Source organism: Haliotis cracherodii, unplaced genomic scaffold, assembly GCF_022045235.1.
Source record: "Haliotis cracherodii isolate W230 unplaced genomic scaffold, xgHalCrac1.p SCAF_15, whole genome shotgun sequence".
Taxonomy (NCBI): Eukaryota; Metazoa; Mollusca; class Gastropoda; order Lepetellida; family Haliotidae; genus Haliotis; species Haliotis cracherodii.
This window is the reverse complement of record NW_027266270.1, coordinates 4489594-4515860: the sequence shown is the minus strand read 5'-3', so window position 1 is coordinate 4515860 and position 26267 is coordinate 4489594. Positions and strand designations below refer to the sequence as shown.

The 26267-nt window shown below is 39.5% G+C and overlaps 1 protein-coding gene across 1 annotated transcript; it reads right to left on the bottom strand.

Annotated features, from left to right (window-relative positions):
* Positions 1 to 250: 250 nt before the first annotated feature.
* On the bottom strand, positions 251 to 26267 carry LOC139461732 (arginine-glutamic acid dipeptide repeats protein-like). Its single transcript, XM_071243189.1, has 2 exons — positions 26190 to 26267; positions 251 to 3633 (listed from the first exon to the last, which is right to left on the bottom strand). The coding sequence occupies exon 2, from the start codon at positions 3616 to 3618 to the stop codon at positions 1468 to 1470; it is 2151 nt and encodes a 716-aa protein (XP_071099290.1). The 5' UTR covers positions 3619 to 3633; positions 26190 to 26267; the 3' UTR covers positions 251 to 1467.

Genomic DNA, 26267 nt, shown 5'->3' with positions numbered 1-26267 from the left:
CGAAAACTTTAACACGGGGAATTCTGATTGATAGTTATGGGTTTAATGACTGAATCCATACAATCTAGACCATCTCTTAGCCATTCCAGAATGTTCTTTTGTTCGGGTTTCAAATTTTTAATCGAAAATTTGTCAAAATATGTTTCGAAGCGTTGTCGCCAATTTGAAATTAGTGCCTTAACGCACAAGAAAGCTGCCTTTTGATGGGTCATTCCATTGGTCGGTCAAGGTTCACACAAGGTCGGTCTGACGTGACCTGTAATGGGATGTCCTCAGATCTTTGGTTAGAGGTAGCGAGAACTAAGATCTGATTTTAATGAGATTGTCTTAATTAAGGATTGTTAAACTTACTGAATGATTAGAAGGAGAAATGTTTCAAAAGAGTTCAATAAAATGTAACAACAGAGTAACTGTAAACATGTAACAAAACACTGTTTGACATTAGGGACACATTTCTAATGTTAAAGAAAAAGAAATCTTTTAGTTCTAATGTTCAGGTGAGGTGAGCTAAAATCATATACATTAAATATGTAGACTACTCATATATCAAGCCCCAAACCAGAACACGGTGATTGAGATTTGGTGAAACAAACAGACCTGTTCAACTGCTGTAAAAAAATAGATATACAAGTCCTCATCTGATGTTTCACAACATGGAAGGTAGACAAGGAGCCAGATCACTCTCCCACCTATGTACAACCATATAGTATAGTAATTGGCACACAAAGATGAAAATAAACAATTTCTGTAAAAAAGGAAAAGACCAATGCACATTCACAGGCTGTTCTATACACAACAATTATGACTTGTATACTTCTCACATATACAACTTTCTTTGTATAGGATTTGTAGGTTAAATGTCATGAAAATGAAGTACTTCTCCAAGATTGTCAATCCTAAAACTTAATGCAGACAGACATATATGTATAGTACATATAAGATATTTGATAATAGTTACCTCAATGAAATCTTACAAACACAAAATAACATAACATAACAGCTTTTGACAGGTCATCATTTTCTAAATATGGCTTGAAGGCCTTACATCATGTTTATCTCAGGACGTATAGTGTTGTCAGGTTTCCAGGTTATGCTCTATGCGACTTACAGGGTGATCTACATGTGTAGAGACAAAAAACTGTTTTTCTGGAAAATGTGTCAGGAGAGTTTCCCTAGATTATCCATGAATCATGATGTGAACACATTTCATGAAAGGTTTCATGAAACGTTAACTTAGCACTGGTGAAAAAATACCATCACAACATAATATCAAAAGAGGCTAAAAGGATATTCATATTCTGAAAACATGTCTCCACAAACAAGGCAGAAGTCTGTATAAGAACATGTGGCTTCACAAGTCTGTGTTTGGTTAAGTGTATGATGAAAATAATAAAACTACACACAACAATCACCTGGCCTTGTGACAAACACAGATATGTCATGATCAGTCCAATGTTATCAATGAAATCAGTTAATGGTGATGGTTTCTGGAAACAGTGATGATGATGATGGTGGTGATGGGTTTGATATGAACTGAAGGAGTTCTTCGGGATTCTCCGACTGTTTGACCAACTGTTCCTCCAGCAGAGTCTCCTCGATCTGAACCTTGTGCCCTGGCAGTTCCAGCTGCATGATGCCTTCGTCACCCAAGTCCTGCTTCAAACACACGGTGCCAGTAACCGTCTGCTTTCTGCATGGCGTCTGCTTTGATGTCTGCTTACAACTACCATCTGAGTTCTCATCTATGTTCTTCTCGAGACTAGATTTGGATGAAATTTGAGCATCTGAAGATGAGGAAGAGTTTGAACTATGTTCTTTGTTTGGTGATCGTGGTAAACTATCTGGGGACATGTTTGGAGATTCGATCTCAATTTCTAAATTATTTACACCATCGGATCTGATAAATGCCTGCATTTTTAAATCATCAATGGTAATTGTCACATTGCATTGGTCCTCTCGAGAGATGTTGTTGATTTGCTCCAAAAGGTCATCATCAACACGAGACTTTGGTAGAGGTACTTTTGAATTCAGCTGTTCCTTGTCTGACACAATGACAGACTCAACAGAACTACGCCCACTTTCTTCTGCATACTTTTCACGCATCAGTTCTGCATCATTCTTCTTTGTGAGTCGGAAAATATCAAACTTCTTACAATCTTCTTCCTCATCTTCTGTTTTTCTTAAATACTGGTCCCTAAATTGCGACATTTGACTTGCATGCTCTGAAAACACTGATGATGGTGGTGGCAAACGAGCGTGGTAGATGAATGGTTCGTTAGGTGGTCTGAATGGAGGGTAAAGGCCTCCTGGATATATGGCAGTGTGGGGAGAGCCAAATCCACCCGCAGAAAAGGTACCTTGAGGGGGTGGATGATACTGACCCAGAGGGATACTGGCTAAACTGGTAGCAACAGGAGGTGGGGGAGGGGGGTAGAAAGGTGGAGTCATGAGTGTCCCTGAAGGAGTTGAAGAATTAAAGGAATGAGGTCTTAAGTTGGAGTTGTATGCAAGGTGTGGATGGAACGCTGGCTGTGTGGGCACACTGTAGCGACATGCCTGTGGTAAACCCATCTGAGTGGATGACACAGGCGGAATATTGCCTGGAGGAAAGCCATAGGGATTCGGTAGTCCGTGTGGAGGTATCACATGTCGTGGATGGCCATACTGCACGGCCCCGTAGTGCTCAGGCCCAAAATGTCTCAACTGTTCTAATGCTCGAGGTCCAAGTTGATCAAGTGTCCGAGGTCCAATTTGATCCTTAGGCAACTGTGGTATCTGACTGTTCTGCAAATGTTGTAAGTGGTTAATGCGCGCTTGATAATGCCCTGTTGGCATCTGTCTCAACAGTTCCGACTGTGCTGGTGACACCTGACTAGCTGGAGGAGAACGCACAGCTTCTGTAGACATGGGTCTGACATCACCCTGGATTGACCTTGGTCGTTCTACAGAATGTGACCGCATTGATTCCTGTGAAAACGGCCTAACGTTGTCGGGTGTCATGTGTCTAACATCTGCCTGGAATCCTCGAAGAGGGTCTAAGTGTTGCTGCCGTGATGAGTCAGGTATTGAGGACTGAGAATTTGGTCCTGGAGGGCTTGGTCCTGGAGGACTTGGCCCATGAGAGCTTGGAACAAAAGTAGGACTGGCTTGAGGCAGACGACATGAGTTTATTTCATTTGGGGACTGAATTGGTCCCTGATTTGGCGACACACACATGACAGGAGGAGACGTGGGATGCCCCGAAGGTGGGACTTGAATTGCTGGTCTGGGAAGGCCGTTGTTACTACTCAAACTGTCCGAGCGGATCCTCGGCATTTTCTTCCTCAAATATAAACACTTTCGATAAATGCAGGACTGTTTTAAAACATCCCTCCTCAGGCAGAAGTGACACTTGTCACAGTTCTCCTTCACCTGGCACGGTCCACACTGTCCACATTTGCGTCTCCGCTTCAGCCTCAGCTTCCCACCACCATCCTGGTATTCATGGTACTCAGAGAAGTCCCCACTCTCATTGGGACTTAGCAGCTCATCATCGCCATACTCGGAGTTATCAAGCTGAACCACAAACTGCTCATGTTCTGTCTCTATTTTAATGGGTAGCTGGTTGAAGTCGGCCATTGCTTGTTTTCAGATCTGAAAAAGAGATTTGTTCGAATTACTGAGAGTTCAAATAATGACCATAATCAATGATTGATCCTATACCATGTATACTACTGTGATGGTCACCACACAATAATTCAATCTGTAAACGGATTATTAGAAAAAATGTATTCAAATAATCAACATTTTATGAAATCATCATTGCTCAATAAGTAAAATTCATGGTAGATATCAATATATATAACCAATGTTATACTAGGCAGAGGCCTGGGTTTAACCCTCATGGTGCCAGGCCATCAGCTGACTTTGCATACTGCTCAGTTCCGCTCTGTGATTACCTCGTGGTTTTAAAAAATGTATACAAAAGTGTTACAATGTTATTTCATATACATGGAACTAAAGTCAACAAATCCAAAAGATCTATGCACTGCCTAGCCATCCATAAAAGTGCTGGTATTATAAGTTTCCTACTTGCGTACATTAATCGTAATATGGAGGAACCCAAATGTGGCAAATAAAGTCAAGTCATCGCCCTTGTTTGAAATCTAAATGTCCAATAATTCATATCACTAATGTCCAATAATTCATAGCATTGGAAAGTACATATCCTAACGGTGATAGACTTATGACATTTATGTCTAATTACAAATTCATTGAGAATTTTCAGTGATTTATGTTTACCAATACAAATTCCCGATAAAATTGTCTGTGTTTTTGACGTCAAAACAAAACTGACGGAAGTGGTCCTGATTACTTCATACGCAGACTGTTTAAAAAATTATGTTACAATACGAATGACCGTTTGGAATGTATATCTTGAAGAAATCCCGGTTACATCCATGTAGGTTTTAGAGTATGTGCGCTGTCATTAGTGATAAAAACAACTTCAGGGTCATTGACATCAGACATTTTCAAAGGAAAAAATGTGGAACATTGCTAAACAGCCTCAACAACTCTCAAACAGACATCACACAATGTCGCACATGAATATTATTTCTTAATGATTATCAAGATTATGCTAATGTACTATCACCCAAGAGTAAGTACATGTACATCAGATTGTTTAACGTTTTAATGAGCGGCAAATCTATTCAACAAACCTATTTTTGACCAATCCTAAATCAGGCGCCATATGTCATACAAACATTGCTTTGTTGTGCAATCACACAGACCCCTTAATCATACAATGGGTGTTACGGTGTGTTGTTAATGGTTTAAACCTAACTTATAAAAAGCCTTTAACAAGATGTAATTGGACAATTTTAATACTTGAATTTGAGTGAGTGAGTATAGTTTTACGCCGCTTTTAGCAATATTCCAGCAATATCACCAGAAATGGGCTTCACACATTGTACCCATGTTGGGTATCGAACCTGGGTCTTAGGCTTGACGAGCGAACGCTTTAACCACTAGGCTAACCGACCGCCCCACTTGAATTTGAAAGCTCAAGAAGCGTAGAGTAGGTTATGTTTAATACTAGGTAATGATAACTTGCACAGGTAAAAGGAGGCAATATTATTGTTTTTACTGTACAAGCATGACAATTTTCAGTAATATCTACATTAAGCATGTTAAGTGAATAAGAAAATTATGAAAATATGAATTACTTCAATTAAAGTATTGTTCAGTGTATATATAGTTCATGTGCTCAAAACTCTGAACAAATTTGTCTCACTATGACCACTAGAAAACATGCATCCTCGTCTCAGCTAGTATTTCGCACTTGGCTGCCTTACTTTGACCTTTGCTCAAAATATACTTTTTGGCCAGTCCATGAAATACAACTTTTTCTTCCATATTGTTTTATAAACATGATAAATATGACTTTAGAAGTGTATTTACATGTAGGTATGAAGAGGAAAAGTTTGATAGAGACAATGATCGTTGAACAATGAATTGAATGGAATTATTTGTCAAAAAAGGAAAAATATATCCTTGGTATTGACTAACTATATCTAGCAAACTCGAACAAAAGTTATCATTGTTAATAATTCTAAGAATACTACCTCTATTACATCTTTGCCATAAATCCTGTATTTTGGGTTCAGTCACACTAACTTAACTTTTCAGACTTTCAACAGACGTCCTCTTCACTGTCAATCACACAATTAGTTGTTCTCCATATAGCACAATAGCAACCCAAGCTATAATGTGCGAAATGGCGGGGAATCTCACTATTTTTCCCTCATTTAACCACTAGAGGTAGATGAATTGGGGAGGTGGGTGTGAGTACTTCTGATGTAAGAGAGGTCACTAAGTATTCTTAGAATTATTAACAATGATAACTATTGTTCGATAATTCTTACGTGCTGACGTCAATTCCTTTTTATGAGATAATGACGTCTCTCAAGATCTATTTCTATCAAAGACGTGATTTCCAGGTTAGGTGGCCTTGTACTGCTATTGCCGGTGCTGACGTCACTTCCGATAACAATATTTTCTTGAGTAAAGTGCACACTTTTTTCCGAAAAGACACAGCTGTGTAGAAGGGGGTGAGCATTATACACGCAATAATGAGATTTGATGGTTTTTTCCCCCCAACGGAAAGACATTCGCATGAAGTCGCAAATTAATCATGTAATTACACAGTCTCTCTATAAAAAGTGTTCTATGTATATCTGGACTTATGATTTTAACTTATTTCATGATTGTAACTTATTTCATAAATTTTATTAACAATTCCTTTTAATATTGTTTTAATTAATTTCGGCGAAATCGTGTGTGAAACGGTCGGAAGATCACACAACTCACCGTTATTAACAGCAACCATGGTCAGATTACCGCTATTGACGCCTTGAAACAAACTTTAGTTGACAGAGAATGGATTCATATATCATAAAAGCCATACTTTCACTTGTTAAAATTCATATTTGTTATAGTTTCACAATTCTATGTCAACACGTAGCTCTCTCGATCTCGTGTGTGGGAGCCTCGACGGTGACTGGTCAAACTGGTTCCATGTGAAAAACAATAACTGGCAATAGCGATCAGCTGCTTCGCTTAGTGTTATAAATATTTAAAACATATTTAGTAACAGCTGCAACTAAAATAACAAGATATTGGAATATATTATTCCTGATAAAAAAAATAGTTTCAAATACAATTTTTGCCGATCTTTGCATTAAAATCCTGTTAAGTTATATCATTGGGTGTGTCTTGACCAAATCACCGGTAGATTTCAAGAAAACGTGTGTACAGCTGATTGCTGTTTCCGGCTTAGTTTACAAGAAAATACAATTTAAACAGTAAATGAACATGTCTGGTGATTTTTTATCTCAAATTTCCAATTTGTACTGACCAAGTTTCTGATCACCCGTTTGTTTACCGGAATTCGCTGAAGGGTTACGGTGTAATTTTTTCTGCGCATAATATTCGAAATTTGTTTTTTCCCAAAAACTAAATCCACTAGAGGGGGGCGTGCATTATACTCGGGTGCCCACTATATCCTTCAGAAAATATGTTATGATATCACTTTCAGTGATGACAGCACTTCCGGTCTGTCATCCTGTATGCTGAGTCTACTAGGTTCAAGCTCCACACTCAGCCAATTCTCTGTGAACCCTGTGGTTGACAGACCAGTGGTGTGTCCGAGTTCTGAGTAGAAACTGTGATGTTGACGGTGTAGGGGCAAGTTGATCCCCATGAAAAAAGAGAAGACTGGTCCGGTGTTGTGAATGATGATCCAGGTGAGAGTCTTTAGGTCAATTCTCATTCTCATGTCGGTCATATTCTTCTTCAGAACTAGGAATATCGGAGAATAAAACCTTTGGTCTCATTGGTCTCTGCTAGTCTCTGAATGGTTTGCTTCTTTAGTAGCTTCCTGATGGCCAGATCTGCTGCCACTAGCTTGGCTCCAACTAGATGAAATCTGCGTCCAACGGCTGGAGATTTCAAGATAGGATGTTTCCATACGGTAATCCTCATCTCGGTCAGCATAACAGTCGGTTGGACGGTCCCACGTGGTCTGTGCGGCTGGCTTGGGTACCATCTGTCGATGGTGATCATACAGTAGGCCGATCGGTAGGCCGATTGGCTGGACTCTGCTGGGACCAAAGCGAAGATCTAGCTGCCTGTGTATGACGGTAGGGAAAAGCCTGAAAAGTTAATACCTCGCTGGTCAGACGGTTGATTGGTTGGCTGTACAGCTAGCTGGCTGGATGGCTGGCTGTCTGGATGGTTGGCTGGTCTGTACAGTCGGCTGGGTTGCCGTGGGGTCCGTGTGGCAAACGCACGGTGTCTTAGCTGGGGAGTATGGCCTTGCAGTACCCTGCTGGGACCCAAGCGACGATTTAGCTGACCGTGTATCATGTTAGGGTAAAGCTTGCGAGCTTATACCCGGCTGGTCAGCTGGACGACCCTATGGCTGATCGGTTGGCTGGTCACTACGGTCGACTGGGGTAGGCCATGTGTGTCTATTCTTTTCATCTTCATATATTCGTTAAAAGCCTGGTTGGACGGTCGGCTGGGGTAGGCCCTATGGCCGTGTGTGTTGCAGAGACAGATGGCTTTCCTCCATGCGGTCTCTTGACCTTGAACTCTTCTTAGCCAGAGCCGTCAGTCTCTTCTACAATAATTGTAGTATCAGGCTCATGGAGATGCTGGAGATGATTTCTTGCTGGAGTAGTTGTAGGAGGCACTGGGATAGAGGTCTGATCATTGTCAGCCGTAATGGCTTCAACTTTCTTCTTGGCCGCATCACGCCTTTTAGCCTTAGTTACAGCCTCAGAGAGCTTTCTTAGATGTTGGTGCACTGCTCGCATCTAGCCTCCTCTGTACATCTGACCTCTCTGCACTTCCAGCAGGTCTGACGAGGATATGCTGTGATCATGACTGACCAGGAGTAGAGGGAGACTCCATAACAACCTCCAACGCACTTCACACCAGCTTCAACTCACGTGCATACAATCGTCGCTCCAATTAGCAACTATAAATATTGATTTACTGTGTCTGTTTATTGAAAAACATTAGAATAATCTTAGACTAATGTGACTAATACCAAGTGCTAGATTGTTACTACTATAAATATAGGTGTTGACTCTAGCACACACAGTAAAGAAGTGAGATTCCCGCCATTACGCATGTCATAGCTTGGGTTGCTATTGTGCTATATAGGGAACAACTTATATTGTGTGATGGACAGTGAAGAGGTCGTCTGTTGAAAATCTGAAAATTTTGGGCTTGGCCATTAGATGTTTACGTTTTAATCATGAACGTCCTGCCCATAAATATACACTATACCAACTTAATATTAACGATCATAGCTATCTTTCCATATCTTAGATTTGAATATTTTCTGTAAATCAGAATCATAAACGGAAAGACAATCTATACTGTTGTTTCATATCTAGCGCCATGCTAAATCACCATCACACAGTCAATAAAAATATGCAATACTTGAACAAAAAACTTTCGTTGCAGATTAAACGTTAGTAGTCTTACATTGAATAACTGTACAGTGGGGGAAATTAAATCTTTCTTTTTCAAATTGTCTGTCTGATATTATAATAGTTACGTGTATGTGACATGGGTGCATAATAAAAAATTTGCTGTCAATCGCTTAAGTTCAACATGGCAGAAAAAGGTTGAGAAGCGCGGCAACCCATTTACTAATCTCACCATATTTCGCGGTCCGTAGCACTGTATAAAATACGACTTGCATGATATTATAGCTGAGATGATAAGAGTGATGATGGTTATAATTTTGATTTTGCGCACTCATGTTTGACATCTAAATTCACAGTTGAAAGGGGACATTTTCACAGGACTCGATGAGGGTGTGAAAAGTGAGGTTCCATATAGGGCCCCGTGGCACCAAGAGGGTTAAACATGATATTTTGAGTACAGCTACAAAATCCTGCACATCAATGTCCCAGATGTTTCATGAACTGCTGCCTTATCGGTGAGTGAGTGAGTGAGTGAGTGAGTGAGTTTCCGACACGCCTGAAGGAGACAACTCCACACAGCGAATTATGGTGCCTTAGACAAGACAACTACACATGCCTTAAATCTCCAAATGAAATCACAGTATCAAAAGGAATACACATACAGCCTTTGCACATGGTGGGAATGTATTTATAAACATCAATAAATTAGTCAGGCATATAACTTTGATCTGGGCTGACAGCAGCCACGGCAGACTATTTTTCAAATTTTTGACAGTCAGCCATTGAGTCAGTCCTCACTATGACCTAGTTAGCATGTCAAGGAGTGCCAGTGTGGTGTACAATTTCACTATCGGATTGTTGATCACATTCTACATACCATTTTCTTTGAGGAAATTTAAAAAATAAATAGTATTCCTCCTGTTGAATATATCAAATCAACGAACACGGTATATATATGTTCACTGTTGTTAGCCAGCAAATTTTGCATTGTATTCGTACAGACATTCTCAAGTGACCTTAGCATATTCATTGGGAGAAAATACATCTGAAATTGTGATTGAGTGAGTGAGTGAGTTTGGTTTTACGCCGCTTTTAGCAATATTCCAGCAATATCACGGCCGGGGACACCAGATATGGGCTTCACACATTGTACCCATGTCGGGAATCGAACCCGGGTCTTCGGCGTGACCCGACAGCCCCTCTGAAATTGTGATTTCTTGAAGAATGACATTTAGGAGATAAACCTACTGTGTTTTGAAATTTGATGTAGTCCCACTGTAGACAAGATGCCTCTTATTTATATTTGGAACCAAGCACTCAAGTTTGATAAGTTGCTATGATCAAGTGTACTTTGACTTCAGTGATGCCTGGACATTGTTTCTGCCTTTGTAATAGAGGAAAGATAGATATGTTTTACAGTTCATATGGGGGTGATCGATCGGCAGACATAGAGGTTATCACGCGAGTGTGTTTGGGGATGGTAAATATCCTGCATTAGGAATAAACATTGTATTTAGCGAGCCTCCGCTAGAGAAACTGCCCTTTGTCAAAGGGAAGCTACTCTAACCCTAGTCTATGAGACGTCACGGTCACGGTCAGACGTTGTTGACAGTCGGTCTGTCCTGTCATAATGATAAGAAGTGTAGTCAGATGTACACACGGCGAAAAAACAAAACAAGGTAACAATTTAAACATATTTCGGCCAAATCCAACTATTTTAATTTGTGGAGGAGGTTTCAAGCCGCAGAGGTCTACAAGCACAGATATGGCTACTGATCCTGCTTGGCTAGGCCTTGTGCCCTCGCCAAATTGTTTCGAAATTTATATCTCCAAAGTTGCCAAAACTTATAAAATGCCTTAGCTACGTCACAGTTAGACACAGATTTTCAGTATATTAGACTGTTCTTTTGATAATGATAGCAATTATCCCTGTAGTTGATCCAGATTCCCGATGGTTAATTGTGACTCGATCGCCGAATGACAAGGGCGACGCCATGTTTGTTTATAAACAGTGGAAGTAGTCCCTACTTGACCTTTGATATTTGCATCTCTATCCGCATATGACCCCAACAGATATTGTTTTTATCCGTTGGCTTTATCCTGCCGAGAAACATACCCATTATATGATAAATTATTTTATGTATCAATATGTAGGCTATCGTTTCTTGTGTGAAAAAGCTTAATGTATTTGAAAGGGGTTTTTGTAGCAAAAAAGAAACCTCTTTTTAACCAATCATGGTAGAAAACATAATAAAGATATTCTGACAATTGCATACAACTGTATCCCTAAAATGATATTTACATACCAGATACATCCTCAGTAAGTAATCTCTATTACTATCACCTGACTGAAGCATCTGAAAGCTTATGTAGATATAGTTGGCGAGGTATTTATTCATTATCAATGCTTCACAGGTTTGTATCAACACGATGGGCTTATGTTGTGTATATGTGGTGTAGTGAAGTGTGAATTTTTAATCAGCTATGACCCGTGAAATCAGGGTTAGAATATGTCTTCAGTAACCACTTGTCTAAGAAGCGACTAAGGGGATCAGGTGGTCAGAATCGCTGACTTGGTTAATACATGTCATAATATCCTAATCAGGTTAGAATATGTCTTCAGTAACCACTTGTCTAAGAAGCGACTAAGGGGATCAGGTGGTCAGACTCGCTGACTTGGTTAATACATGTCATAATATCCTAATTGTGTAGATCAATGTTCATTATGTCAATCACTGGATTGTCTGGTCCAGATTCAATTATTTATAGACCGCTGTAATATAGCTGGAATATTGCTGAGAGCAGTGTTAAACAACATACAAACTAAGCAAAGTCAGATGATGAAAACTCTATGTAATGGAAGTTAAAGGAGCTCTATGTCGTGCAATTACGTTGTGCGAACACTACCATTGTCTACCTTTGTGTGATGTGTGCAACAGATACCACAAGCCTATGGCTGAAAACATTGCCCTTGTGTGATGTAAACTGAGCGCTCATTGTCCAACTACTCGCTGGTTTCTCTATGGAACCACAGGTGATTGATGAACATGGTATAGACCATATACACATACAAGAGGTGCGTGGTATTACGAGTATACCACAATGGAAAACATTCATGAATACATACTATATTACGCTTGAAAACCCCCCGCATATTGTGTTTTTCAAAATAACACGCACGCACACACGCACTATGACATTATGAACTTTACAACTGTTTCCTATTTGCGACCAATTTCCCATACATTATGTGTCTAATACACAATAGTTGTGACCATAGCAACATCAAACAAAATACAAAGTTGTCAAAAATTTATGGGGAAGATTTTGCTTTTCAGGTTCATAACAAATTACAGATGAAAGAGAGCATGCAATATATTATGATATGTACCGCGATACGTTGAAAAGAATTGCAATAAATTGCACTACGAAAAACAGGCTAATACCGTCACTACTATATAGCCATATGTATTGACAGTGTGTGTATTGAGTGAGTAGGGTTTGCAGCAATATTTATTCTCCAGCGTGGAATTGAATCTGGGTCCTCAAACCTGATGACAGTGCTGAGATAGTACCCTTTCCGACGTAGTAAGCGCCTAGGGTGCTCTCAAAATAAGAAATAGGGGGCTCTTATTTGAATATTATTTTGGTGAAAAAAAACAAGTTGAAAGATTGTAAATTTCATGGTTTATGCTGACAGCCTGAAATGTTTACATACGACAAATATATTTTTCCAGAATTTAATTGCTCTTAACTAAGAGTCCATATAACACACAAGTGCGCATTATATGAATAAATAAGTCTTGTGTACATTGATCGATCGGAAGGGGTGCTAATTGGGATTGTTCACTAGCCAATATATTAGCAATTATCGCTGTGGGTGCTTATGAGAGTGGGGTGCTAATTACGTTGAATACGGTAATACTTTTACCTCACTGAAACAATCATAATAAGGAGATGAAGATACAGGGTTTGCCCTGACACAGAAAACCTGGGTATTTGACTCCAAGGAGAAAATGTGCAATATTTCTATGTTGCATCAGTCATGCTGCAGATCATTCAGACTGTCAAAATCAATTAATTGTCGGAACATTAAAACTTTGAAATGGAGCGAGTGAGTGAGTGAGTTGGGTTTAACAGTATTCCAGTTATCATGGTTATATCGCAGTGTGTCAGCTTGATGTGGGAGGAAAGCCCGAAGTGATGCAGGTCTCAGACGTTTACCACTTTGGTGAAACCCACAAGCACGGGTATGGTGCTGACAAACATATAAACATAATTGGGGCGAACCGGGGATCGAACCAACAATCATAGGTTTTTGGCGTGCTCAAGGGACGCAACTCTGCACAGCGAATCGTGGCGCCTTAGACGACTGGGCCACCAATGCCCCCTTGAAATTGACATTTCCCTTGACGATAAAATACGACCGATATCACCTTTGTCTGATGTTGGAAAACCTAATGTCTAAAAATGGAACAGCCCTTCTGACAAGCTCTCGGTTGCAGCCAATCAGAAAGAAGTTTCAACAGTTGCCTAGTGGGGTTGTTGTATTTCCTGTCAGTCACTGTCAAGACTAGGTTACGCCACATCATGTAAAGAGTTATAATATTAAATAGCAGTTCCTTTATCAGTCTATATCAATCTGTTATCTGCAAATATAATGACAATTATTGGACATTACACATTACAATGAGTGAGTGAGTATGATTTTACGCTGCTTTAATCAATATTCCAGCAATATCACGGCGGGGGACACTAGAAATGGGCTTCACACATTGTACCCATGTGGGGAATCGAACCCGGGTCTTTGGCGTGACGAGTGAACGCTTTAACCACTAGGCTACCCGACCACCCCCACATTACAAGTTATTAGATTAGGAGCTGTGTAAAGAGTAGATAAATACTTAAAACATGACTTCAACAGCTTGATGCGAGAAACAATACATTATGTTTTAAATTAAAAATTAATATGCATTACGAAATCTAACATCAATTAGTATTTTGTTAAAATGACCCCCTTCGAAAGACATATGACTCCCTATTTTACAGCTTAGGTTTTAAGAGGCTAGGGCAAACCCTGAAGATAGCAAGACAAATTGAATTGGGAACGGAATGTACAACGCAAACTTAACAATTTAAATTTAGCGGAGTTAAAGGTAAAGGCAACCTAGCTCTACATTGAAAACACAGTATGTATGTCTCCATTCTGTTTGAATTAACATAACATGATGATAACCTTCAAACAGAGTATATAGCATTGCATAGATCATCAGTTGTCTCAAGTGACAGGACATTGAAAGCGTGTACCACAGATGCTTTGTAAGCCAAGATGACGGACCCCTAACTTCAGGCTCTGAGGTCCCTACAACTTGAAATACACTCTCTAACTACATTTGTATCTTCCTGATTTCTGCTCAAAACACATTGCCACACATATTTGTAGAATACCGAAGTAACTGCACATCTGCATTTAATAACCTGTCAATGGTAATTGTACATAAAATTATTTAATAACTACTGACAATGACTGAGAAGGAAGTAATTTTCTATATTTCTATTTCTTCTAGCTTCTGCAGTAATGTAGATATCAAACCAGCTGTTTCAATGAGAGGTAGTCATAGTGATTTGATACCTCTGATTGACTAATCAGACGAGTAATTACCAAATTCAAGATGAATCATTCATTTCTTTCTGTCAACATTCACAGTGGCGAACCTTCCAGAAGTCTTGCTCTCCTGATTCATTGCCATATTGATTGACGATAACAATGATAGTGTGGAATTACTACTATCTTGTCACTGTCCTCAAGGTAGAGTTCATGCTGGCAAACATTGTCAGACACCATTTCATCGCAACTGTCTAGCTTATGAGAAAGTTTCATAATATCGGGGACAAGCATGGATTGTGTATCATTAGCCTAACATGGACATGAAATTATGTTGAAAGATACACCGACATAACAGTGTGATGTCAAACTAACAAGAGGGTTGCTGTTGTATTAGTTCCTGTCAGTGATCTCCCATCATTTCATGCAATGTTATTGAATAAGCCCAGGGATGTCAAGAGTTTTTAATATTTGTCAGAGAAACCAGTTCCTGCAGTACATAAGCACCCGCTTTGGTATCAAACACTGTTATAAATGGCAAAAAACAGCGACGAATGAAGCACTGTTTATTTCATGATAAAACATTGTTCTATCATGATGTCATTTCTGGAGATTCGAACATGAGATCGCAACTTGAAGACGTCATCAATATGCTCTTATTTTTGAGAGGGGAGTGTCTAGTGGATTGTTCCCATAGATGTAGCTGAGCCCCAAAAATAACAAAAGGCCCCTGGTTAATACATGTACCAAGTTTGGATGAAAAATCTTTCACGGTTTTCAAGTTATGCTCCGGTACGAAATACGGATGGACAGGTGAACGGACGAGATGATGACTATATCCCAGAAGGATAAAAAGGAAACATTGAAAAAAAGGACGATAAAAAATTACAACCTAAATCGTCACCCAAACGAAAAATCCGCCACTGGGGTTAAAATGGAGTTTGCCATGCTGCGCAATTTAATGATCGGACCAGTGCCAAGCTGTCTTGCTTCTGCCTCGTATTTTTTAATCACATTACTGAGCCTTTTTGTCTGGTCATCCGTTTCATTACTGTGACCATATAAACCTATGCAAAGAATTAGTAACACAATAGAAGATGGTTGTCTACTCATGGGATTAAATACTCATTTGTGATGAAGTATGCCCTAAATAAAGTCTGCAAAGTCGCCATATTTACTTGCCCTTTTAAGGATGTCTTTTAATTACAGAGATGAAAAGGGGATGTCTGTGCGTTGTAAGAGCTGAAGAAGAGAGTTAAAATGGAATGGGGTTCATTGCTGTACTAAAGATGCATGCTCTAGAGTCTGTGACCAGGCATAAACCCGCACTCAAACATTCGCCTTGGCATTGTAAATTAAATGATAAACCTTTGATATGAGGCCAACCTCACAAAAATCAATATACACCGCACATGTCAGCATTGTTTGGAATCAAACCAGCACTGACAAGGACCTCTTCAGAAATGCCTGTGATGAATATAGATTTTTTAAACAATAAAGCAATACTAACCAGGAAAGCCATACAATAACTATTTGAGAAATGAAATACGTCTTGGTGTCATGTTTTCCATTAGAACATGGGTTGTCTCTGTAGTATCGCATAGTCATCAGAGTACCCTAACCATGCTAACAGTAAGGTTATTATTAATGTTATATGTTGTGCCTAATAGTACTTGTGTACATAAGTACTCGTGAACTGATGATGTCACCACATATAGTGATGATATAGTGACGACATAGTTAGCGGAATAGAACATGGCCGCCTTCTGTAAGAGTGAGTTGGGTTTAATGCTGCTTGTAACAGTATTCCAGTTATATCACAGCATGTCAGCTTAATATGGGAGGAAAGCCTGACGTGATGCAGGTCTTAGACGTGAAACCCACGAGTACGGATATGGTGCTGACAAACCTAGAAACATAATCGGGGGGAACTGGGATTCGAACCAACAATCATAGGTTTCTGCACAGTTAATCGCGGAAGTGATACAGGTCTCAGACATTTACCACATTGGTGAAACCTATGAGCACGGGTATGACAAACCTAGAAACATAATCATGGCAACCCAGCATTCGAACATACAATCAAAATAGGTTGCAGGTGGGCCCAAGGGATGCAACTCTGTGCAGCGAACTGCAGTGCCTTAGACGACTGGGCCAACCACACCCTTAAAGGGACAGTTGGTTGACGGTTCTGTGTGTTTTTAAATCATGCATGAAGTAGTGTCCGAATGTGACGTCAAATGCCTTATTCAGTTCTCAAACCAAAACAATAGAGCTCTGCCCAGAGAATCTGATAACGCAAGCACTGTGCAGAGTAACCTGGCTTCAGTCTTGTTTTTTAAATAGAGGCAAACTGTAGAGAATGTTTTTCTTACGGCTGAGTTAATAAACACTAATTGCTAGCTTGTTAAAATTAGAAGCCAGTGTTGATCAAAGCCTAGTTTACAATATTAATATGCCTCGGTCGTATGAGACCAAACACTTTCCTACCCAGAGTTCCTTGCGGCCAGCCGTGTACCTCTGTCTCATTGCCACATCTTACACAGTACATGAGTCTACAAATTTAGATAAACATAGGTCGTGAAATGTTTAACTTTCATTGAGAAAATATCCTTAAATGTGAAAAACTATTTCCATTTGCGTATTTATCTTCCCCATCCTGTCGGAGAGCTAGCGATGCGGTCGCTATGATGTGTGGTGTGGGGGGGTCAAAGGCTACTGTTTACAAACAAAGCCTCAGAACAGTCGATGTCCTGTCCCTTTCATCAGCCAATCAGCATTGAGGCTTCTAACATTTGTGTATGAGCAAGCAATGCATTGAGAGCAAAGTCTTTGATTTCTATACCTCTAAAATTAACATATTAGGCAGTTCTAAATGGGAGATAATGAAGTTTTACTACATATACTGATATTTTACATACCCAGTCATTTCTGAGGTTCATTCTTTCCACGAAAGATGTACCACAATGTTATTTCTTAATGCTGTGTATATATCGGGCCATCTCAAATGCGGTTCTTATCCAAATACCTTCGAAATGTTTCCATAATTCCAAAAGGCAAGTTTGCAAAGATAGAAATTAATTCCTTATCTGTAATTGTATCATTTCTTACACTTGAGTCAACAACATCCGGGCCTGAGGTCGTACGGCTCCACTTGCTGGCATTGAAGCTCAATGGACAGCTAACGATATGGTCACTTTGATGAGGAAAGATATATTGTCTTGCTCCTCACTGTTGCAGTGAAATATCTATTTAGTTATGCTAAACAATATGTCACGCTCACGGAAAGGCTTGCATTTGGCCAGTCTGCTCGGAATTCAGAATAAGTGTGTTTGTTTTACATACAAGAAAACGTCCAATCATATGATACGATGCCATGTCATGACTGCCTTGGAAAGTGCATCCAGACCGTGCGTTCGTGCGTATTTATTGAAAATGGGGTCAAAGTCACCAAAACCGACTGGTGTCTGCAGAGTCTGTACATACACCATAGTTCCATTATGAAGACAATCCTGCAATTAGTTCTTGAGATATCGCAGCAACACCGTTTTCCAACTCCAAAAGCAGATTTGCCTGCTGTGACCTTGAAAATGGGGTCAAGGTCACCAAAACCGACTGGTGTCTGCGGAGTCTGTATATACACCATAGTTCCAAATATGAAGACAATCCATTGTTTAGTTCTGGAGATATCGCGGCAACAAACAGCTGGGACGTATGTACGGACGTACAGACGTACATACGACGGTCGTGAATACTATATCCCCCGCTTCGCGCTTTCGCACGGCTGGGGACAATAATGCACTTTTAACTTGATTTAGTTCATTTTTGATAAAAAAAATTAAGCCAACACATTCATTTTGTCCAGATTGAGTACCAAGGAAATGAATATTATGTTGATTTTTCGGCAATTTTAACATTTCATAATAGTGCTATCCACAAACTTATATCTTTTGAATTTTCATTGTTAAATATTCTAAGTACGACCAATCATCATATATTTTCCAATAATAGTGGCTTTCTGCTCAGGGACATGATGATTTGGTTTGTTGTTTAAGGCCGCACTCAGCAATATTCCAGCTATATGACGGCGGTCTGTAAATAATCGAGTCTGGACCAGACAATCCAGTGATTGACATTATGAACATCGATCCACGCAATTGGGATCGATGACATGTAACAACCAAGTCATTCAGCCTGACCACCCGAACCCCGTTGAAAAATACTGGCAAATACCTCCGTCTTTTAAGTTTTGTATAAATAACATGTGCAAGGATTTGTTCGATGTTTGGTATCATTAGAAAGGCCTGAACATCAATACTATTACAGCAACCTCGCCAGGAGTATTTTCATATTTAGATTTAAAATTCAGATTTAGACGAAAGTCTTTGGATAAATCATGTTATTTTGAACCACTAAGCAGGAAATGGTGCAAGTTTACGACCTGCGACACGGCGCATATATGTTGGCATAAACACTGTGTCCGAGCCTAAAAATCGAGGCGACAAATGCCATATCTGTGATCGATGATGTGATTAATAACAGTGATAAGAGTAATCTTAAAAGCAGCTACTAATATAACAGGATGTCAATATGTCCTGCTACAAGCCTACTGTAAATCACACATGATAATATTGATCATAGCGTAAAGGGGCATACGTTAAAACTGTAAGTTATGCCATTGACCAGCTCCTATTGTCCTTATAGGTGCGAATGAGCATGCTATAAATGAAGATTCATCTACCGTCAGTCATTGATCCACACTACACCTTGACACATCAAAGAACCAACAAAATTGTGTCAGCCAAACATGTTTGGAAACCGAACAGGCATAACTTACAATACATTTTCTTAATGGTATCTGTACTATTGATAGTGTAGGATGGCCTCTATTTATATCTTAGCTTGCCATCAATTTTTGTCACCAGCTATAGACATTGCAATGAGTTGATGATTAAATCAATTCTTACACCCCAAATTTGCCTAATGATGAACGTGTTACTGTGAAGACTTACTGACAGTGAAAGAAATGACAGAAAAAAAATGATATCAAATCGCATATTAATCCACAATCAAATATCAATACCGTATTCGACGTAATAAGCACCCAGGGCGCTCTCAAAATTAGAAATAAGGGGCTCTTATTAGAATATTATTTTGGTAAACGATGAGAGTAAATTTTGTGGTCTATGCTGACACCCTGAAATGTTTATATACGACAGATATATTTTTCCAGAATTTAACTGCTCATAATTAAGGGTACATATAACACACGAGTGCGTATAATACACGAATAAATATGTCTTGTGTACATTGATCAATCGGAAGGGGTGCTAATTGGGATTGTTCACTCACCAATATATTAGCAAATATCCCCGTGGGCGCTTATTAGAGCGGGGCACTTATTACGTCGAATACAGTACTTACAATTACTCATCAGTTCACGATTGGCAATATACCACTGATAAAAAAACCTCCTTACTATTCCATAGTGAAAACATTGGTGAAGTTTGTCAGGCCTAGTGATGCATCAACATTGTCACAGCTTATTGCAACAACTGTGTCACTTTTCGGTGGCATGAAGACCTATGTTGCAAAACAGATCACCATTTCAATCCTGATCGCTAAAAGTATTTCTGAATGACTTAACTGATATCTCACCTGTTGTTCTGTCTTAGCGTTTTAACTGACATTCTTCAAAAAAGCTTGAAACATTTTAACAGAACTGTTTTCTTAAAATGATGTACACACTGACGAACTACTTAAAAATGGGATTTCACTAGCACAAGTATAAATACGGAAGCATTTTGCATACATTGGCAAAAGCGGTCTGTAAATATTTGTTTGTTTGTTCTTTAACGCCACACACAGCAATATTCCCCCTATATGATCCTTTAAGTCGCCTCTTACAACAAGCACAGTCGCCTTTTACGACAAGCATGGGTTGTTGAAGACCTATTCTACCCCGGATCTTCAAGGGTTCATTGGCAAAAGTGATTGACAGCATGTCCGTGATGGACTATCCTCACTACGACTGTCCCATCCGAGTAAACAAAACGAGGAGATACATACCCAAACCATAAGCGACTCGATCTGTGCCTAGACTGACAAATACATGCCCATCGATCGTCCAAGACCATCTTCCAGTGGCAAGGGAGTTAACGGACTATAAAAGTACAGTTTCCACCCTCCGATTGGACTAACGATTCTATGCATAGTCCAATCAAAGTCATGTCACAAAAATGACATCCAGGTTTGTAAACAACATGGCGACTGCCATGCAGATTTCGGTCTATTGTAGGATATGCAAAACATGTGTACCATTAACTGTTCATCGACAGATATATTCCAAATCTTTTAATGTTTTTAATCAAGTTGCTCAAGTGATTTGATGCACTTCGCAAGGTGAGACCCATTTTACACAATACATACTGACCGCCAAAAGAAACGTGAACCATAGAAATATATAGAGAATATGTATGTTAAGAAGAGATGTTTCCAATGTGTACCACTTGGTGCACACTGGAAACCAAACGGTGCATTTTGAGTGATGAGCATCGGTTCACGCAACATAACAGTATGTTTGATTGGGCATCGAATCAATCTGATATCTCTTGAATATCAGTAAATCTTCATACATAAACCAACATGTATGGTTTTTGCATTTCTTTTGTCGATGAGTTTACAACTTGATTATCGATCAGATCATCAAGACTTTGCGTCACCATTTTGTTTGAAACAAAATCAACTTATATGAAAGAGGGAACCTGATTGGTCAAAAGGAGGGACATAGAAGGAATATAATTCGAAAGAGCCACTGGTGACACTACAATCGAGCCATGAAATTCCAGTCTGGCTCGGCAAGGATGGGAACTAGACTTTTATATTCAGTTAACTCCCTGCATGTGGAAGATGGTTAATCGCTGGATTGTTTGGTTCAGACTAGATTATTTACAGACAGCCGTCATAAAGCAGGACAACTGCTGAGTGTTGCATTAACAACAAACAAAACTTCTGATTATGTGTACACCATATTCAACCATATCACTTTCAGTTAACTCCCTTTCAATGGAAGATGTCCAAGACAGGCTGTTTTCGTCTTGGTGAGTTAACGGGACAGGACGTCAATGGTTCCGCGCATTTTTAGATCGTGCACATGCCTGATTCAGTTCTCAAACCAAAACAATACAGCTCGGCACAGTGAAGCCGACAACACACGCATTGCACAGAGTAACCCGGCTTCAGTCTTGTTTTTTTAATACAGACAAAGATTGAAAAGAAAGCTTGTGTGTTTTTCTAATCACTGAGTCAAAAAATACTATTTGCCAGCTTGTTTAGATTAGAAGCCAGAGATTATCAAAGTGAGTGAGTGAGTGAGTTGGGTTTAACGCCGCTTTTAACAGTATTCCAGTTATATCGCGGCGTGTCAGCTTAATGTGGGAGGAAAGCCCGAAGTGATGCAGGTCTTAGACGTTTACCACTTCGGTGAAACCCACAAGCACGGGTATGGTGCTGACAAACCTAGAAACATATTCGGGGCGAACCGGGATTATCAAAGCCTAGATTACAATATAAATGTGCCTCTCGCCTACCCAGAGTTCTTTACAGCCAGCCGAGTACCTCTGTCACATCGCCACATCTTACACAGTCCATTCATGTGTTTTTCGTCTGTTTATTTTGGATGAGTCTACACATAAATAACTAGATAACATAAGTCATGAAATGTTTAACTTTCATTGAAAAAATATCCTATTATGTGAAAAACTATTCCCATTTTGTGTATTTATCCTCCACTTCTTGTCACGGAAGCTCCATGTAAACTAGCCATACGTCCACTTTGATGTGTAAAGATTTATTGTCATGCACCTCACTGTTGCCATTGTAGTAGTATAATTATATACTATGCAAAAACAAAATGTAACGTGCATCGAAAGGCTTGCATTAGGCCCGTCTGCTCTTATTTCAGAAAAGTGTGTTTGTCAACAAACAGCAGAAAAGTCTGGTCACATGAAACGTCTACATCCGCGATATAGTCACTGAAGCAGAAACGGAATAAGGCGAGAAGAGCCAAGTAAGCTTGGGAGTTATCGGCTTCTGTTTACAACCGAAGCTTCAGAACAGTCGACATCCTGTCCCTTTATGCACAAAGAAAATGCACACTGATGGTCATGTTGGCTCTTAAAACAGTACATGTACGAAAAAAAATAATTAAAACTTACATTAGCTAACATTCTAGGGCTGCAACGAATACACTTATAATATGACTATGAGGTGAATACAATTCATATCACGAATATAGGGTAACAAATACGAATATTTATTCACGAATACAATAACAAGTCAGCAGTTGATGTACAATTTATTATATTCAGTGAAAAATAACAACATTAATTATTTGACATGGTTGGTTAATTATTAATATATTATACATTCATATACTGCATTTATCCAGGTACTAGTATCTGCTCAAATACCACAATGACCGATGACCACAATACTGTCAAATTATATATATGAGTGTTGTCTTTAAAGAAATCTCTGCCTATAATATGTTCTTAGGGATATTTTTAGGTACAGGGTATGTAGATGCACATGACTGCATGTCTAGTGACCACAAATAACCAATTCAATTCATAGATGGATACGGTTTGATTCACCGAATACGTGAGTGAATCTTAACAGCCCTAATGATAATCTACTATTATAACTGAGCGTCTCATTTGCAACAGTACGAAATAATCCTGACGCCAATGCTAGCATTTAGAAAAAGGTGCAGCTGTGCACAGGACACATATGGCATATCAACAATGGTGTGTTGGGCTTTGTTGTGATCACCATGGCGCTACAGTGATTGACAGATCATATTCACAGGATGTTGCATTAATTCCTAGGCATGCCAGAGGCACCAAAATGGAAGACAGTCAATCCGTGTAGAAAATTCTTCTGTTCAAAATTTGTGTATCAAATGATGAATTTTTGAAACTATCAATTGTTTTGTATACTATAGATGATACTATTGGTATTTTTAAATTACTATTGATATAGTACTATCGTAAGGCAAACAATAGTGACCGTTCGATAGTCTGATATATTGTTACACTCCTATCAGCAATGTTCCTGCTTGATGACAGTTGCCTGTAAATAATCAAGTCTGGACCAGACAATACAGTGATTTAACATTGTGAGTGATCGGGTGGTCAGGCTCGCTGACTTGGTTGATGCATGTCATCGATCCTATTTGCATGGACCGATGCTCATGATGTCAATCACTGGATTGTCTGGTCCAGACTTGATTATTCACAGACCGCCATCATATAGTCTGAATATTGCTGAGTGCGGTGTTAAACAACAAACAAGCAAACCAAGTCAACATGGCTGACCACCCTCATCGCCTTAAACAAGCATCAGCTGCTGGGGACCCATATCGTAAATCATGAAATTCATGCTTCACCAAATTAATGCGAGTGTCGACCACTTGACAAAAATGGATCATGAATGCAAGAAGCATTTCTTTTGAACATCAAGACTGAAGACCTAGAATTCCATGATATAGTATAGAGTGATAGCAGTTCCATTGAATAATATCATTTGCAATTTTCAACTGCTTGACATGTGAACGAACGTCAATGAAATAAAAATGAGGAAATTCCAAATAACGCCCATTCAAACAAGATTGGTCGGTTCGCTGACGAAGACTGTGCTGTTTACATGTGTTGTTAAATGAAATTAAATGAGTAGTGTTATTGATTCAAGACTGCTGTCGCTCTACTAAACATTTTCACTTTGTGGATAAGCATTATTTTATATGTAATCTTCATGAGACTATTTGACAAAGTTATCAAGAACAATGGTGCCATCATACAAGGTTGGTGACCGCCACAACTGCTGGAACAACTTGTGTAAACAAAATGACCACACTTGATGCGGAGTGAGTGAGTGCCTATAGTTTTACGCCGCTTTTAGCAATATTCCAGCAACATCACAGCGGGGGACACCAGAAATGGGCTTCACACATTGTACCCATGTTGGGAATCGAACCCCGGTTTTCGGCGTGACGAGCTAACGCTTAAACCACTAGGCTACCCGACCGCCCCACTTGATGCGGAACTTGATGTCAAGACACTGTCTAAATCTAGTACACAATTATATTGCTTATTGGCCATTTTGTTATGTATGTCATTGTTTCCGACCATGTACAGTGAACCAGGCATGACAATATTCTCCAATATGTCCCGACGAACATCCATCACTTTATTAAAGCGAGCAAGGGACATTTGCAGTTTTGCATTAATTTCATGATTTACAGTATTCTAACCTGGAATCCCTACAGTGAGTCTTAGTGGGGCCTACCTATCTTATTTGGTGAATATGTGTATTAATAATGGAGTCTGAACCTCACAAATCCAGTGATTGACATCACGTGAATATGTAAACTCAATACTATCATAAAATCCTTACAATAAATATACGATTTTATACGCATTTGTGCTGAAAAAACAATCATGAAATGTTTTCACAACATTTTGACTCGCAATACTGATTTCTTCAGTTTGAATATGTATTTCACTGTTAACGGTAGCCTAGCTAAGAAGATATAATACCAGTTCACAAAACATTATCACTATATTATGATTATAGCGGTGAAAAAAAGTGCTCCCGCAATTATAATTAAAAGGAATATAAAAAAATGCCTACGTTCAACGTGGTTACAAAAGGTTGATAAAACATCAGAGTTTCAACATTATTGGTTTAAAATCCTAATTAAGTGAAAACCAGGAACTTTACCAGCAAAACCTCTACATCAAAGTCCAAGCCCTGAACACAGGATTAGACCGACAGAAAAACTACACAAAATTTGAAAACAATTTCTCAACTCTGCCAGGATCTTGCTGAGCGCTAGTAACAAGATAAGAAGCATGGACGCAAAATTCTATAAATAGCCATAGGATGTCATGTTCCTGGTATTCAATCAATCAACTTCCGGGAAGGTCTGATGCCTTCCTGACGGGGGTTGGTAAAACATCAAATCTTCATGCACACATACAACGAATATACCTCATAACCATAATAAATAACAGGCCGGGGCCTTTTTTGGTGTCCCAGTTTTCACGCCCATGTGCAGGTTTGTGTGGGTCACGGCTGCGTGCATTCCCTGCTCAGCGCGAGCTGGTGAACGCCGACAGCGCTGGGAGAGAGATCGTGTTCCGTTTATCGGGCGGCCGACGATAATTGGAGAACGCTGGTTCGCCCGCTGGCTTCGTGAGCTGACGGGCCATGCCAAATCGGATGACCCAGCATTCGGGGCTTGCCGAGCCATGACACTTTGACACTTACATTTCATTCTGTTAAGATATTAAAGCAAAATAGATGATTTAATCTGTCCTATCGAAGGCATAAAACTTTGCCCCAAAATGTGTAAAAATTGACAGCGAAAGGCGAGCCCTGCCGAAGAAACCCATCCCGTCCCTTTTCCGTTCGGTGCGTCTTGTATCTACATATTCTCCACTTATTCCCATCGCTTACTCCAATAATACTACCATAAATGAGTCTGGTGGGTTTAATTGTTGCAATACTGACATGTGCACAATAGGTCACGTTCTTACCTTCATCCTACTGCCATGTGCTTCGTCTATTTCATTCTATTCATTGAGCGATCGTCTTTTCATCATACGTCCGCCATG

Coding starts and splice junctions, on each gene's coding strand:
- LOC139461732 (XM_071243189.1), bottom strand. CDS start 3,618: ATGGCCGACTTCAACCAGCTACCCATTAAAATAGAGACAGAACATGAG.